We start from the raw sequence: 15,655 nt of genomic DNA, 5'->3' as shown, positions 1-15,655 counted from the left end.
TTGTTTTTATATTGCTTGTGTGTTTCAAAGAGGGGAGATGTGCTTTTAAAATTCCTGTTGCTGAACCTGGAGACCTATACATTTACCTGTGTTTTTTTAAAATGAGGTTTTACAACTTTTGAAGTCAAGAGCTGGAGGTGAATAACTAAGTGCATTTTTTAAAAAAGGTAGAGGAAAAATAAGTAAGTGCTGCTGCTAAGCAACAAGGATCCAGGGACTTGGAAACATTTCCATCTAGAAAGTCGGTCAGTCTGAGTGTGGGTGTTCTAGAGAGTGAAGGCTGAAGTGTTAGCTGCTCTTTAGCTGGAAATCCAGTAAAACAACTGCTTGAAAGTTATAGATTACAACGTGTGGAGCTGGATGAACACAGCAGGCCAAGCAACATCTTAGGAGCACTAAAGCTGATGTTTCGGGCCTAGACCCTTCATCAAAAGCAGCCGATGAATAGGTCCTAGGCCCGAAACGTCAGCTTTTGTGCTCCTAAGATGCTGCTTGGCCTGCTGTGTTCATCCAGCTTCACACGTTGTTATCTCGGATTCTCCAGCATCTGCAGTTCCCATTATCTCTGCTTGAAAGTTAGTTTATAGAACTCGTGTTTGCTTTGTAATTGGTGTCTCTGTGAGATACCAGCTAAAGGAAAATATGCAGTGATTGCACAGAAATTTGATGAAAAGAAACTGGCTGCAGGTGTATCAATCTGAGTAAGATCTTTGATGTGGAGGTAGTGATAATTCTTCAGAGCTTAGGGGGTTTGAAATGGTTTACTGAGATAAAACGGGTAATGTAAATGTGAAACATTTTCTAATGTTACGTAATATTTCCAACCTTGTCTAATATACTATAGTTCATGCTTCACTTTTGTGGAATAAGCATTTCATTCTTTATGCTAAAAATACTCTGGCAGTCATTTTTCCCCCCTGTAACAACAGACTCAATAGTTTTAAAAGACAATTTTTAAAAAGATCTATTCTCCACCAAACCATGTTTACTGGGTCTGATATGACTTGCCCAGTATAAACATCAGCTGTAAGCATAATTGTAATTACAGTGCAATACTAGCTTCACTGAACTTCAAACTTCGTCATTTGTGGTTATCAGTCCCTTTGCTGTCCAATAGAATTTGAGTTAAATCTCTGTTTATGTTTGAACTGAAATGTAGTAAGAGTATTTTGAAGTTCTAGTTATGGTTGATGTCTATAAAATTGTAAAGTTGACATTAAAAATTCATAGGCTGCAGCAGGTTTTCTCTTGTCTTCACATTTACTGGACACATCTGCAAATTGATGTTCCACCTCCTGCAATCTTTGTTAGTCAATATCAAATTGAATGATAGCATAACATGGAGACTTTTAACAGTACTCCAAAAGTCATCTAGCATCTCATAGTTGATATATTTATTCATAGGTTCACAAGGTGCCTTAAAAACGCAAATCAAGACATAAATACTAGGAGGTCTTTCAGGCAGCAAGAGTATGCACTATACCCTGGAGAGGACAGCTTGCAATTTTATATTACCATCTCACTAAAATATGTTACCAGATGCACACTCTGGATTTGTGCAATGTTTTTGGAATAGTTGAGCGTGATGGATGTCATGTAGTGCAATGCATTTTAATGTGGATTGGTACTATTGTTTTATATTTTCGCCACAACTGATACTGATGCAGACATAAAACATTTTAGTCGATCAAGCTGATATATCTATTTTCCTGCAGGTCTCAAACCATCAAAATGTGATGGTGGGCGGCACGGTGGCTCATTGGTTAGCACTGCAGCCTCACAGCGCCTGGGACCCAGGTGTTATTCCAGTCTCGGGTAACTGTCTGTGCGGAGTTTGCACATTCTCCCCATGTCTGCTTGGGTTTCCTCCGGGTGCTCCAGTTTCCTCCTACAGTCCAAAGGTGTGCAGGCTAGGTGGATCGGCCATATTAAATTGCCCGTAGTGTTCAGGGGTGTGTGGGTTATAGGGGGATGGGTCTGGGTGGGGATGCCCCAAGGGGCAGTGTGGACTTGTTGGGCCGAAGGGTCTGTTTCCACACTGTAGGGAATCTAATCTAATCTAATCAAACAGCAAATTCATAGATCATTGGAATCATACAGCACAGAAGAGGGCCTTTGGCCAATTAAGTCTGTCCCTCCAGAAGTGTACTACTCCCTCCAACTATTCCCACTTTCCTGCACTAAGTCCATAGCCTTAAATGTTATAAATTACTTGTCTCTGGTATAGTATAAAGTTACTAAACATGTGCATAGAAGTCGATTAGATGCTCCTTTAATTGGTTGAATTGCTCACTGTTCTTTCTGATAATTGATTGCCTCTCTGCCTGCAAGTGTAATGAGTAAATCTTGTTAATTGGATCACATTTTGATGTCTCCTTTTGATGTCTCCATCTCTGAAGGCAGACTTCATTGATACAAGGTTGAGATACCGTTTTGTTTTAATCCAACATGAAATTGCATTGCCCCACATCACATCCATCATGCTCAACTATTCCCATAACATTCCACAAATAGATAGTCTGCATGTAGTAGCTCATTTTAATGAGATGGTGGTATAAAATAGCAAACAGTCCTGATCAGGGTATAGCGCATGCTCTTGCTGCGTGAAAGACCATCCTTGTTTCTAAATAAAAACCAAAAGAACTGCAGATGCTGTAAATCAGGAACAAAAACAGAAGTTGCTAGAAATGCTCAGTATGTCTGGCAGTACCTGTGAAGAAAAAAAAAATCAGAGTTAATGTTTCATTAATTTGCTATTTATCAGTTGTGGCTAGAATATATAGCAATAGTATTGTGTAATGATCAAAGTTGCTTACTTTGCTACTTAACACCCCATGTTTCTTAAATATTTAATAACTTTATGCCTTAATGTTTCTTTATGAATTTGAACAATGACTTTACATTATAATTATCATATCTTCCCTTATGTCATTTACAATGGAGGTAGAATGAGTTCCTATGGTTACAATCTGGTCACAGTGAACTTTGCTTCTGTTTAGTTTCTATATTTTGACGAATTTGAAAAAATTGCATAAAAGTTTGAAATTTTCTGCATTAAAGATGTTCATTTTTATAGGTCCCACTGCTGGTTCATCAGAAACAAGCATTGGCATGGTTACTGTGGCGGGAGAAGCAAAAGCCATCGGGTGGTATACTAGGTAAGAAGGAAACTTTTTTTTTAAAGAGTTAAAAAGGATGGCATGGTCACAGAAGAATAATAAAACCAGAGTCAAAGTTGAAACAATACAAGGCACGAACTTGATACAGTACCATCTGTGGAATTGAAATGTTAAATCTTTATTACTTATTTATGATTCACTTTCCCTATTATGAGTTAGACATCCTTTCAGTATCAAGTCAATGTATATTGATAAGCATGGCAATTAATTTGTACTAAAGAAGAATAAATCAAAAAATACTAACTAGTAATGGTTCTTCGAATTTATTAATCACAAAGATTCAGAATCTATCATTGTCACTAGGACCAAATAACAGTGTCTGGATTTGATATCTTTGTGATAATCTGATTTGGAGTAACGTAAGAATTATGAATTTAAATTGTTGACATTTATGCCTTTCTTTTAGCGGATGACATGGGTTTAGGAAAAACTCTAACAATGATTGCACTCATCTTGGCACAACGGTACAACAGTAAGGAAGAAAAGGAGAAAAATCCAGATGAGTGGATCTCAAAAGCTGGTAAGAAGTGCCAATAATTATAATGATTTAAGTAATAGACAAAACCATGCACTGCGTATAACCAGTGGGCTGGTTAATTTTCAAAGCAAATTTTTGCAGGCTTGAGATCTTAAGTGCTGCGCTGTTGAAGTGCACTCTGTCTAATAGCATGCTTAATTGGTTATCCATATACCTAATTTAGGTGAAAATAAATGACCCCCATGGCACTGTTGGTGCTCTGTCCAACACACTTGCCGTGACACTATCTTGATCTGTGTAACTACATTACATAAGAAGTTGAGTGTCTGTTAAAAGTGATTTATTGAATGAGAAGTGCTTTTTCTAATTCATTTTTGGATGTGGGTATCACTTGCTCGCCCAATATTTTTGCCCATCCCTAATTGCCATAGAAAGGCTGGTCATGATGAGCTGCTTTCTTGAACCACTGCAGTTTGTGGGTGTAGAGACACCCACGGAGCTATTAGAAAGGGATTTTCAGAATTTTAACCCCATGTCAGTCTGTGGTTTTGGTAGTGTTCCCATATGTCTGCTGCCTTTGTCCTTCTAGTTGGTAGACGTCATGGATTTGGGATGTGCAGTTGAAGGAGTTTTGGTGAGTTATATTAAATACCTAATCTTTCTGATATTGGTATTTATTTTTAGTTAAAATATTTATGGAGAGTTAAACTAGTTTGTCATTTCCCATTTGTGGCCATGTCTAATGTTTTGTCTCGCAACCTTATCTGATCAAAACCTAATGTTGCATTCTAATATCCAATTTTCTACAGACAGCACTCTTGTAATCTCCTCTGGGACACTTATCATTTGTCCAGCATCTCTAATTCATCATTGGAAGAAGGAAATCGAAAGGCATGTCTCTGTCACGAAAATAAGCATATACATGTACCATGGACCAAAGAGACAGCAATCAGCAAAAGCGTGAGTGTTTTGAGAAATTCTATATGCACAATATATAAAAAGGCATTTTTATTTTAAGTTTGTACACTTTTTTTAAATTTGAGAGATATTTGTTGCTAGTTAATCTTTTCTAGATTGCTATGCAAACATAAACACCACCTAGTGTATCACTACATTCATAGTGTGCTTCGTTCAAGATGCAAAGAACTATACAATACAGGATCAAGCCCTTCAGTACTCCAAGACTGTGCTGACAGAATGCCTTTCTAAGCTGAAAACCTTATGCCTTTATGCAGTCTGTATCCCTCTGTTCCCTGCCTATTCATATCTCTATTGCTATTGTATTTACCTCCATGTCCTGTGGCAGCACCATCCAGACACTTAACAACTTCTGTTTAAAAATAAAAAACTTGCCTCTCAAAACTCCTTTAACGTACTCCCTTATACCTTTAAACTTTATGTTCCTTTAGCAATTGACATTTCTGGATGTGAGCTTGCTCACTGAGCTGGAAGATTCATTTTCAGACGTTTCATCACCATTCTAGGTAACATCATCAGTGAGCCTCCGACGAAGCGCTGGTGTTATGTCCCGCTTTCTATTTATCTGGTTAGGTTTCCTTGGATTGGTGTTGTCATTTCCTGTTCTTTTTCTCAGGGGATGGTAGATTGGCGCCAAATCAGTGTGTTTGTCGATGGAGTTCTGGTTGGAATGCCATGCTTCTAGGAATTCTCGTGCGTGTCCCTGTTTGGCTTGTCGTAGGATGGATGTGTTGTCCCGATCAAAGTGGTGTCCTTCCTCATCTGTATGTAAGGATACGAGTGATAATGGGTCATGTCGTTTTGTGGCTAGTTGATGTTCATGTATCCTGGTGGCTAGCTTTCTGCCAGTTTGTACAATGTAGTGTTTGTCACAGTTCTTGCAAGGTATTTTGTAGATGACGTTCGTTTTATTTGTTGTCTGTATAGGGTCTTTTAAGTTCATTAGCTGCTGTTTTAGTGTGTTGGTGGGTTTGTGGGCTACCCTGATGCCAAGAGGTCCGACTAGTCTGGCAGTCATTTCGGAAATGTCTTTGATGTAGGGGAGAGTGGTTATGGTTTCTGAGCCCGTTTTGTCTGTTTGTTTGGGTTTGTTGCTGAGGAATCGGCAGACTGTGTTCATAGGGTACCCATTCTTTTTGAATACGCTGTATAGGTGATTTTCCTCTGCTCTGCGTAGTTCCTCTGTGCTGCAGTGTGTGGTGGCTTGTTGGAATAATGTTCTAATGCAGCTTCGTTTGTGGGTGTTGGGATGGTTGCTCCTGTAGTTCAGTATTTGGTCCATATGTGTTGTTTTCCTGTAGACGCTGGTTTGAAGTTCCCCATTGGCTGTTCGCTCTACTGTGACATCTAGGAATGGCAGTTTGTTGTTGTTTTCCTCCTCTTTTGTGAATGTTATGCCAGTAAAGGGTATTATTGATGGTCTTGAAGGTTTCCTCTAATTTGTTTTGTTTAGTGATGACAAAGGTGTCATCCACATAGCGGACCCAAAGTTTGGGTTGGATGATTGGCAGAGCTGTTTGTTCAAGTCTCTGCATTACTGCCTCTGCTAAGAACCCTGATATCGGAGATCCCATGGGTGTACCGTTGGTTTTGGGTCCGCTATGTGGATGACATCCCAAACTTTGGGTCCGCTATGTGGATGACACCTTTGTCATCACTAAACAAAACAAATTAGAGGAAACCTTCAAGACCATCAATAATACCCTTACTGGCATAACATTCACAAAAGAGGAGGAAAACAACAGCAAACTGCCATTCCTAGATGTCACAGTAGAGCGAACAGCCAATGGGGAACTTCAAACCAGCGTCTACAGGAAAACAACACACACGGACCAAATACTGAACTACAGGAGCAACCATCCCAACACCCACAAACGAAGCTGCATTAGAACATTATTCCAACGAGCCACCACACACTGCAGCACAGAGGAACTATGCAGAGCAGAGGAAAATCACCTATACAGCGTATTCAAAAAGAATGGGTACCCTATGAACACAGTCCGCCGATTCCTCAGCAATAAACCCAAACAAACAGACAAAACGGACTCAGAAACCATAACCACTCTCCCCTACATCAAAGACATTTCCGAAATGACTGCCAGACTACTCAGACCTCTTGGCATCAGGGTAGCCCACAAACCCACCAACACACTAAAACAGCAGCTAATGAACTTAAAAGACCCTATACAGACAACAAACAAAACCAACGTCATCTACAAAATACCTTGCAAGAACTGTGATAAACACTACATTGGCCAAACTGGCAGAAAGCTAGCCACCAGGATACATGAACATCAACTAGCCACAAAACGACATGACCCATTATCACTCGTATCCTTACATACAGATGAGGAAGGACACCACTTTGATCGGGACAACACATCCATCCTACGACAAGCCAAACAGGGACACGCACGAGAATTCCTAGAAGCATGGCATTCCAACCGGAACTCCATCGACAAACACACTGATTTGGCGCCAATCTACCATCCCCTGAGAAAAAGAACAGGAAATGACATCACCAATCCAAGGAAACCTAACCAGATAAATAGAAAGCGGGACATAACACCAGCGCTTCGTCGGAGGCTCACTGATGATGTTACCTAGAATGGTGACGAAACGTCTGAAAATGAACCTTCCAGCTCAGCGAGCAATCTCACATCCAGAACCTCAACCTGAGCTACAAATCTTCTCAAAACTCACTAATTGACATTTCTATCCTATCTATTTTATGCATGCCTCTCATAATTTTGTAAACATCTATTGGGTTGGCCCCTTTATCCTTCATGCGAGTGAAAACAAAGCGAGTTTGTTCAATTTCTCCTCAAAGCTAATACCCTCCAAACCAGGCAATATCCTAGTAAACAGTTTCTGTCCCTCTGTAAAGCCTGCACATCCTTCTACCGGAACTGCACACAATATTCAAAATAAACAAACTCAGAATTAGCTTTTTAAACTTTGAACTGGTCAGCCAGATTACGCTATCACATTATACAATGATAAATTGTAGGTTAATGTTTCACAGTAATTCCCATGGAGTTTCTGCTTCAGATTCAATTTGATGCAAATATTAAACAAGGGCAGGTTTCTGCCATTACCAGCATCAATACCTATCTTACCTTAGATGAAGAAAAGACATAGTAAACTAGTCAATTTGCAGTTATAGGAAGCTAGTTTATTTGCCGCATTGGAAGTAGAGGGAAAGTATCGTGGGTACCAGCCAATTCAAGGAAACAACATGTTGTGGTATCCTAATGATTGGAAAGGAATGTCTTCATGGGATGTCAAAGTTGACGTTGAACAGCTGCCCCCAAAAAGAGGCGTTTAATTCGAGACTAAAAATAGTATTTAGAAACATTTTTTATTGTCCCTGATCTATGACATTTTAAACATTTTTCTTACAGACTATCAAAATTTGATGTTGTTGTGACAACATATAGCCTTGTTGCAAAGGAGATCCCAGTGAACAAGGAAAATGGACATTGCACAACCAAACATAAGGCAAATGTAAGCTGGGCATTTTTTTTTGATCATGTTAATGGCATCACTTGCCAATTTCTGTAGTGTGTAATACCATGTCATTTTCTTGGATGCATTTCTGCATTTGGGTATCTGTAACAATTGCTGCTTGTTGAAATAGTCATCAAACTAACAAATCTCAGCTCAACATTTCAGATCATCTGAGCACCTGTGGCATTTTTACAGTGGAATAATGCTCTCAGCAATGTTTTATTTGGACTGGGTGTGTCAGGCCAGTTATTAGTATGCTTTCTGATTTGGTGGTTACACTCTCTTTTTATACTACCAAAGTAGCCAATGGAAATAGATTTCTGTTTCCTATGAGAAAATCTGTTAGTATGATTTGAGGTGAGAGTGAATAGCGTACTTCATCCTTTTAATCCAAACACACTGGTGAAAACTGCACACATCTTTTATTTTGTTTTTCAGGCCTTAACTGAGACAAAGCTTTCTCATTCCCCTTTGTTGAAGATAGCATGGTCTCGGATAATCCTGGATGAAGCTCACAATATTAAAAACCCCCAAGTACAGACCTCAATGGCAGCATGTAAACTCCAAGCTAGAGCACGCTGGGCAGTCACAGGAACACCCATTCAGAACAACCTGCTGGATATGTACTCCTTGCTCAAGTAAGAAAACAGACCACAGCACCCTGAGTTAAACTTCGTTCTTGTGTGTTTTTCAGATACATGTTTTGCCAGTATTGTTTCCAAATAGCTGCTGTTTTTGTTTTAAATATTCTTTTTTATCCATAATCTTGGCATGTCACTTCTTTAAGACAAACCTCCTGAGTTATTTATATATTTACTCCCAGTTTGAGTTGTTGTTAATTATTGTTCCTAACTATGGAGCTTGGGCTAATTTCTAAAATCTCAAAACTCTTCTTTCTAACTTTTTCCCTATTGCTTCAGGTTCCTTCACTGTTCCCCATTCGATGAGTTCAAGCTTTGGAAGAACCAAGTGGATAACGGTACAAGGAAAGGTGGTGAACGCCTTAATATTATCACCAAAAGCCTTCTGTTGAGGAGAATGAAGGACCAGCTTGATGCTGATGGCAAACCTCTGGTATCTAAGTCTATTGTTATTTTGACCCTCAAAACAAATCACAACACTATCAGTTTTGCACCAATCGGAACCGATTTTTGGCTTTATTGCAATGCTAAACTGCAGTTTAATACTGACTTTGGATCCAACACTGATTCCAGGAAGTGCTTTTTTCCCCAAATATATTGTGATGTACTCTGTAAACCTGCACTCCAAATATATAAATTGTGATTAGATATAAATTCTCCCTTTTTTTAAAAAAAAATTCCTCAATTTTTGCTGTTATCCAAAAATGCCTGTTTATCAATCCCGAGAAAGTGAATGAGGAGCAGCAAATAAAAGTACATTTTCTTGCCTGGAATCTAAGCTATCACAACTAGGCTGACATGGTGCGTAGAGTGTATACTTAAGAATTTCTACAGGGTAAAAGATGATGATTTACCGAAGTTGTTTGAAAGCTGAAAAATTTTAATCATTATCTCGGAGATATTGTTGGTCCCAAAGTTAAAGTAACTCTTACTGTGTGTGATTCAAAAACAACAAATGGAAACAGTAGGAATAGTTTGCAGAACAGTAATCCATAACTGCATATGCTTGGAAGAAGGGACTTTATCTATCAAATGAAGCTATATGATGTCAATTATTCTTGTAGCAAATGTTTCATTTGCCAGATGTAGAAGACTTAGTTCCTGATCTGAGATCAGCCAAAAGCAAGTTGTCAACTGTTTGCATGCATATGATTTTTCTTGTAACATTCAAGGGTCAGGAATAGGATGTCACTCTTTGCTTTCAGTTACAGGAAGTATACAATCAGTAAGATTTTTAAAAAATGGTTGGTGAAATCAAAGTGTCCTGACTCTGAAAATTGAATTTGTTTCTGACTAATTAAATTTTTTGGTACTTAGCCAGTGATGGACAGCTTGGGGTAGATTGCAAAAAAAAATTGTACTCCTCTTCCCAATCACTTTGTATAATATGGACAAAGGTTCTATGACAGAATCAAAAAAGTCAACCACCGCACTGAATGAACCCAGGAGCAGCAGTAGTATTTGGGAGTTTCCAAGTCAACGTCTTCACCTCATGTGAAGAGTCTATGAAAATAAGGATGAGGCTTAACAGCATGCTCAAAATCATAGTAACAGTTGGCGCGTGAAGATATGCAGTTAAATAAGTTGCTGTCTCAGCTTTCCCCACTCCACATTTGAATGTATTTAAATGGTGTGATGTTCCTTCATTGTCCTGACACCATGAATACTGACTAATCATGCCATAGAAGTGGAGCGTGAAATAATTCTTTACAAAAATACAATATTATTCTAAATATCATTTTTGTGACAATTTCTTATGAATCTGTTTTGTTTCTCCAGGTTGTCCTGCCGCAGAAATTTAACCGCTCACATAAGCTAAAATTGTCAGAGGAAGAGGAAGCTGTTTACAATGTCTTGTTTGCTTGTTCCCGGTATGTTTTGAGGAATTGTGTGTTGTTGAAATACAAAATATCACTGCTTCCACTTAGAGAATATACTATGGTTAATCCTGTCCACTCCGTTGTAGATATTTTGCATAATTCTCCAATTATAAATGTCAGAGGAAAACATTTGCCATGCTACATAGACCTGTGCTCAGGTGCAGGCTGTGCCATGGACATTCTTTATGCATGAAGCAACACGACATTTTTTTTAAATTCTTCCCCAGAGTGTTCAATATCTTTTCCTGTGAGCAGAGAAAGTGACAAAAGGTAATTGCCTTATTTCATCATGTTGAAGTAGAACAGATGGGACACCATATATTTTAACGCTTTTGTGTTCTATTGTGTATTTGAAAGCTTAATTTTAAAAAATTGTCAAACATATTTTCATGAAGATGATAATCCCTTGAATAAAGATTGGATTGATTTAGGCTTTGACTTGTAATGCTGCACTGGTGTGATTTTTGCTCAGTTCAAGAGCTTTTTAACAAGTGGAACATCCAATGAATAAAACATTGAGAAAACTGCACTTATCTTGATCTCATAAAGATGCTATAATCCAGGACGACAAAAATCATCAGCTTGTCATTTTCCTTTGTAAGATAAATGCTGTTGCTGTAGAAATTAGTCAATTGCAGTGGCAGTTTTGTAAAAATATTTCTTGTACTATGCGCCAAAACAGTTTCACCTGTGGTGCCTGGGAAACAGCAATTCACCAACTATAGTAGTTGCTGAAATAGAATGTTTTCATTGATTAATATTTAATTAAACATTCTTTCATCCATCAATAAACTTAAAAATGTTGCTATCCAAGTACAATGATTTTGGAATCACTACTTCCTTTTTAGCGATATTAAGTTATTACGTACTGCATTGCACTTATTTTTGTGGTACTTACCTCCAACAGTACATTTTAGCTCCTTCATTCAACCTTCCTAAATTCAAGTTAGCTCAATTCCACGTCAGATTACATTTGAAATACTATTTATCTCATTATCCTGTAGGACTACTGGGTTCTATGTACACCATGGTATATGGGCTGGAGGCAGAAATGGAGAGTTAGCATGAGCAACCATTATGTGAAGCACCTCCATGGTATGCAAGCCATTTCTCTACCATTTAGAAACTGCTTCACCATGCCGTTGTGACAGGAAACAAATTCAAGGCTTAGTGATAACAAGGTGTAGAGCTGGATGAACACAGCAGGCCAAGCAGCATCAGAGGAACAGAAAGGCTGACGTTTCAGGCCTAGACCCTTCTTCAGAAATAGTGGACCAGTTTCATTACTCGTTCTAATTGATGCCCCGAAAGAGGTTTTGTTTCAACCTAGAACCCTGGATATGAATTATAAACAAACTGATTGATTTGCTTTTTTCTATAAATTTAAATCGCAATGATATTGAAATGCTCCTGGGGGGACGGGGTGGAGGTGAAGATGAAGATGATGAATTCCATTTAATGAAGTATTGCTGGACTCCCTTTTGAATAAGCCTAGGTCTATTCCTGCTGGTTTTAAAGACATATATTTTACATTCACCAAACTTTTTTTTAAAGAAATTGACATAACTTTGCATATGTATTTTCAAGCCGGTTAATTGTTTGCATTCATTTTAAATTCATACAAAAAGATGAACACATTCAAACAAATTCACTTAAAACTATTAGCTATGATATATCTTCAGTTGTCATATTCTATTAATTCCAGTGTTGTAACAATTGTAGTCCATTGAGAGACATTTTTCCTTTTTTATTCTCAATTATCTTTGTTATATATTCCCCTAAGTTTTCTGTTGTATTTCAATGAACCTTTTGCTTTGACAGACAAAACATTTCATAATTTCTACTTAATATAACTTTCTGCTGACTTCTGTTTAGAGATATGGAACCCTCTAATATTTTTGAAACCGCTTTGTTAGTTTAGCCATTTTTTTTCTGGAACTGCTTCATAACCTTTCTTTTCCATAGGTCAACCTTGCAGTCATACTTGAAGAGACATGAAGGCAAGGATGATAAAGCCAATTCATCACCGGGTACTGATAACCACTTCAGCAGAGGTAAAAAAAATACAATCAGGATGGTGTCTCACAAAAGATAAATTCTGCATATATCAATGACCTGCAGCAAAAATAAAATCTGTTCAGAGGAGCAAAGCAGAGTTGATGGACCCTGTACATGAAAATCACTAACTTTTTCCTTTTGTCATAAACATAAGACATTAAGTTTTAAAATGTACCTTTTTAGTTAAAAATAAAACAGATCATTCTAGTTAAGCACATCATCTTGGAGTTATGCCCTTGTGATCCATGAACTGGTGTCTCTGGTATGAAATGGACATGGACGCTTGTTAATCCACTTTGAAAGATATTGTTTTTAAAATGCGTGTATTTTTCTGCCATTACTGGATAATGATATATTTAACAACTTGCCAACTGTTTTTTGGCACCCATTAATGTAGGATGTTTTGGAGGTTTATTGTGAAAATCAAGTTACTTAATGGAATGTTACCGCTTGGGTCCCACTTTATGAAAATTGGCCCCTTATTTCTGTCACACTTTTTTGTGATTTCAATACCATCTGTTTTTTGCTGTGGATTCTAAGTAATAATTTGAGTAAATTTGCAAGCAGTTTGGTATTTTGATCTGTTCCTTCCGGGATTTTGTTTGAGACTGGTGTTCTCTTCATAGAACCCTTGCAGTTAAAAATGAAAGAAATGTTACCATTGTAGATTCAAGCCCCTGTATGGGAGGTGAAATTGAGGTTGTGAACTATGCTGGAGAGACCTATATTCTGAGCTCAAGTTTCCTGTATGAGCTTTTAGATTTCAATGTCAGGACTAAGTGTTCTGAACTTGCATTTACTAATGGAACACCAAACATAGTCTTCCTGTTGGCACCCTCCTAACTGACTGACTGCCTGCCATTTGATTCCTATGAAGGCTGAAGTGAGCTTTCTGCTTCCCAGCAATATTCCAAGAGCCACCTCATTTGTGGATCTTTTTTTCTTTCATGGGATATGGATGTCATTGGCAAGATCAGCATTTGTTGCCCATTCTAATTTATCTCGAATTGAGTGGTTTCATAGAATCCATTTTGGCCCACTGAGCCCACACCAACCCTCCAAAGAGCATTACACCAGACCCACCCCCTACCTTAGCCCTGCGTTACCCATGGCTAATCTGTCTAACCTACACATCCCTGAGTACTATGGGCAGCTTAGCATGGCCACTGCACCTACCCAGCACATATTTTGAACTGTGGGTGGAAACTGGAACACCTGGAGGAAACCCACACAGAAGGGGGAGATTGTGCAAACTCCACACAAAGCCCATTTCAGATTGTAGTTTAAAAGTTCACTACATTGATAGGGATCTGGAGTCATATGTAGGCCGGACCAAGTAAGGATATCAGATTTCATTCCCTAAAGTATGTTGGTAAGCCAGAAGAATTTTTACAACAATCAGTAATATTTGAGATCATTACATAGATTGGCTTTCAATTTCTACCCTGTTAAAAATAAAATTAAATATTAACTTGTATTTTGTTTCCCGTTTCTTCTCATTCAGTCGCTCGCGAGTTTGCTATTGCATCTGTCAATGGTGATCCTTCATCTGCCCAGAAGAATTCTCCAGCATCAAGCACTGCACACATCTTATCTTTGCTGCTCAGGCTTCGACAGTGCTGCTGCCACCTCTCTCTGCTGAAGACGGTAAGAAGTAATTGTACTGTACAAAAGTAGGTGCAAGTGGTCAAATTGCCAGCTTTTTTAACATTATAGATGTGCCCAATTTCTGACCGTGCGGAAATAAATTATTGCATTTTGCAGTTTTATGACTGGAATGCAAGCAGAAAAGCCCTAATAAAGTTTATGCTTTACTTTGTGGCACTTGGAGTGCTCTACAGGAAGGTGTGCATATTATCAATTACAATCATTTGATCTTCCTTTATGTAGCCTAGTTCTGAGTACCACCCTCCATATCATATCCTTGTATATGGTGGGGTGCTAAACACAGGCAACTCGGACTAGTAAAGTTTAGGAAACTGGTCAGACTGAAGGGTCTGTTTCCATGTTGTATGAATCTATGATAGCTGAGGGCGAGAAAGTAAAACTAATAATCTTTGGCCAGCAGACCACTTTATCTGACACGTGATGAAAAAAACAAGAAAGCAAATACAGATGCTGAAGATAACTTGATTCATCTAGTTTTCCTTCCACAAAAATAAATCTGCTGCAGCTGAATTTATTTTGGCTAAGTTTCTATTTATTTTTAAATGTTTTTTGTTTTGACTTATAGGCTCTGAATCAAGGTGAGATGGAATCTGAAGGCATCACCCTCTCACTGGAAGAGCAACTCAATGCTTTATCATTGTCAGAGGTCACAGCCTTTGACAACAAGCCAGCTGTTAGCCTGAATGGCACCAGCTTCAAAGCAAACTTGTTTGAGAGAACCAGAAAGAGCACCAAGGTATGTTCAGAGATCATTTAATGCTAAGATATAAAATTCACTGTTGTGCAATGGATGTGCATTCTTTAGGAACATTTTGATGTGAATGCAATCAAAAGCGAAGCTATAAATTTTTGATTCTACAACATATTTTGGATTTGCATTTACGTTAATGCTGCTGTACAGAGTAAGTTGTTGCTGCGTTATCAAACATTCAGTGTCTCATCATCTGCTATGTGGAGGATGATGGCAGTCTATTTGCCCAGTTTAATATCCCTCAGAATGAATTGCATGACTGAGTAATTCATTTTTTCATCATGTTGGTATAAGATGATTAATTGGGTAGTATTGGAATCTGTCGGCTCTTTTTGAATAATTTGAGTCCTTGAATCCATGCAATATTGGGGATGGTCCTCAGAAAACTCAAGGACTGTCTAAGAAATGTAAATAATATTTCATTTTTATGTATGATAAATCATTCTGAATTAATTTTTAAATGATGGCAAAAATACTGAGTAGTTTTGCAAAATATTGTAGAAGTATAATTG

General features: G+C 38.1%; 1 protein-coding gene across 1 annotated transcript in view; it reads left to right on the top strand.

Moving 5' to 3' along the window:
* ttf2 (transcription termination factor, RNA polymerase II) overlaps positions 1-15,655 on the top strand; it is a 60,034-nt gene that overhangs the window by 27,322 nt on the left and 17,057 nt on the right. Inside the window, exons 9-18 of the mRNA XM_048540549.2 lie at positions 3,077-3,158; positions 3,586-3,699; positions 4,467-4,617; positions 8,040-8,142; positions 8,584-8,783; positions 9,066-9,219; positions 10,566-10,657; positions 12,632-12,720; positions 14,229-14,371; positions 14,958-15,128. Of these exons, the coding sequence (XP_048396506.1) occupies positions 3,077-3,158; positions 3,586-3,699; positions 4,467-4,617; positions 8,040-8,142; positions 8,584-8,783; positions 9,066-9,219; positions 10,566-10,657; positions 12,632-12,720; positions 14,229-14,371; positions 14,958-15,128 (1,299 nt within the window). The remainder of the gene's footprint in view (positions 1-3,076; positions 3,159-3,585; positions 3,700-4,466; positions 4,618-8,039; positions 8,143-8,583; positions 8,784-9,065; positions 9,220-10,565; positions 10,658-12,631; positions 12,721-14,228; positions 14,372-14,957; positions 15,129-15,655) is intronic.

The sequence above is a fragment of the Stegostoma tigrinum genome, chromosome 12 (assembly GCF_030684315.1).
Source record: "Stegostoma tigrinum isolate sSteTig4 chromosome 12, sSteTig4.hap1, whole genome shotgun sequence".
Taxonomy (NCBI): Eukaryota; Metazoa; Chordata; class Chondrichthyes; order Orectolobiformes; family Stegostomatidae; genus Stegostoma; species Stegostoma tigrinum.
Note: the sequence above shows the minus strand (reverse complement) of the source record. Positions and strands in the feature narration are given on the sequence as shown.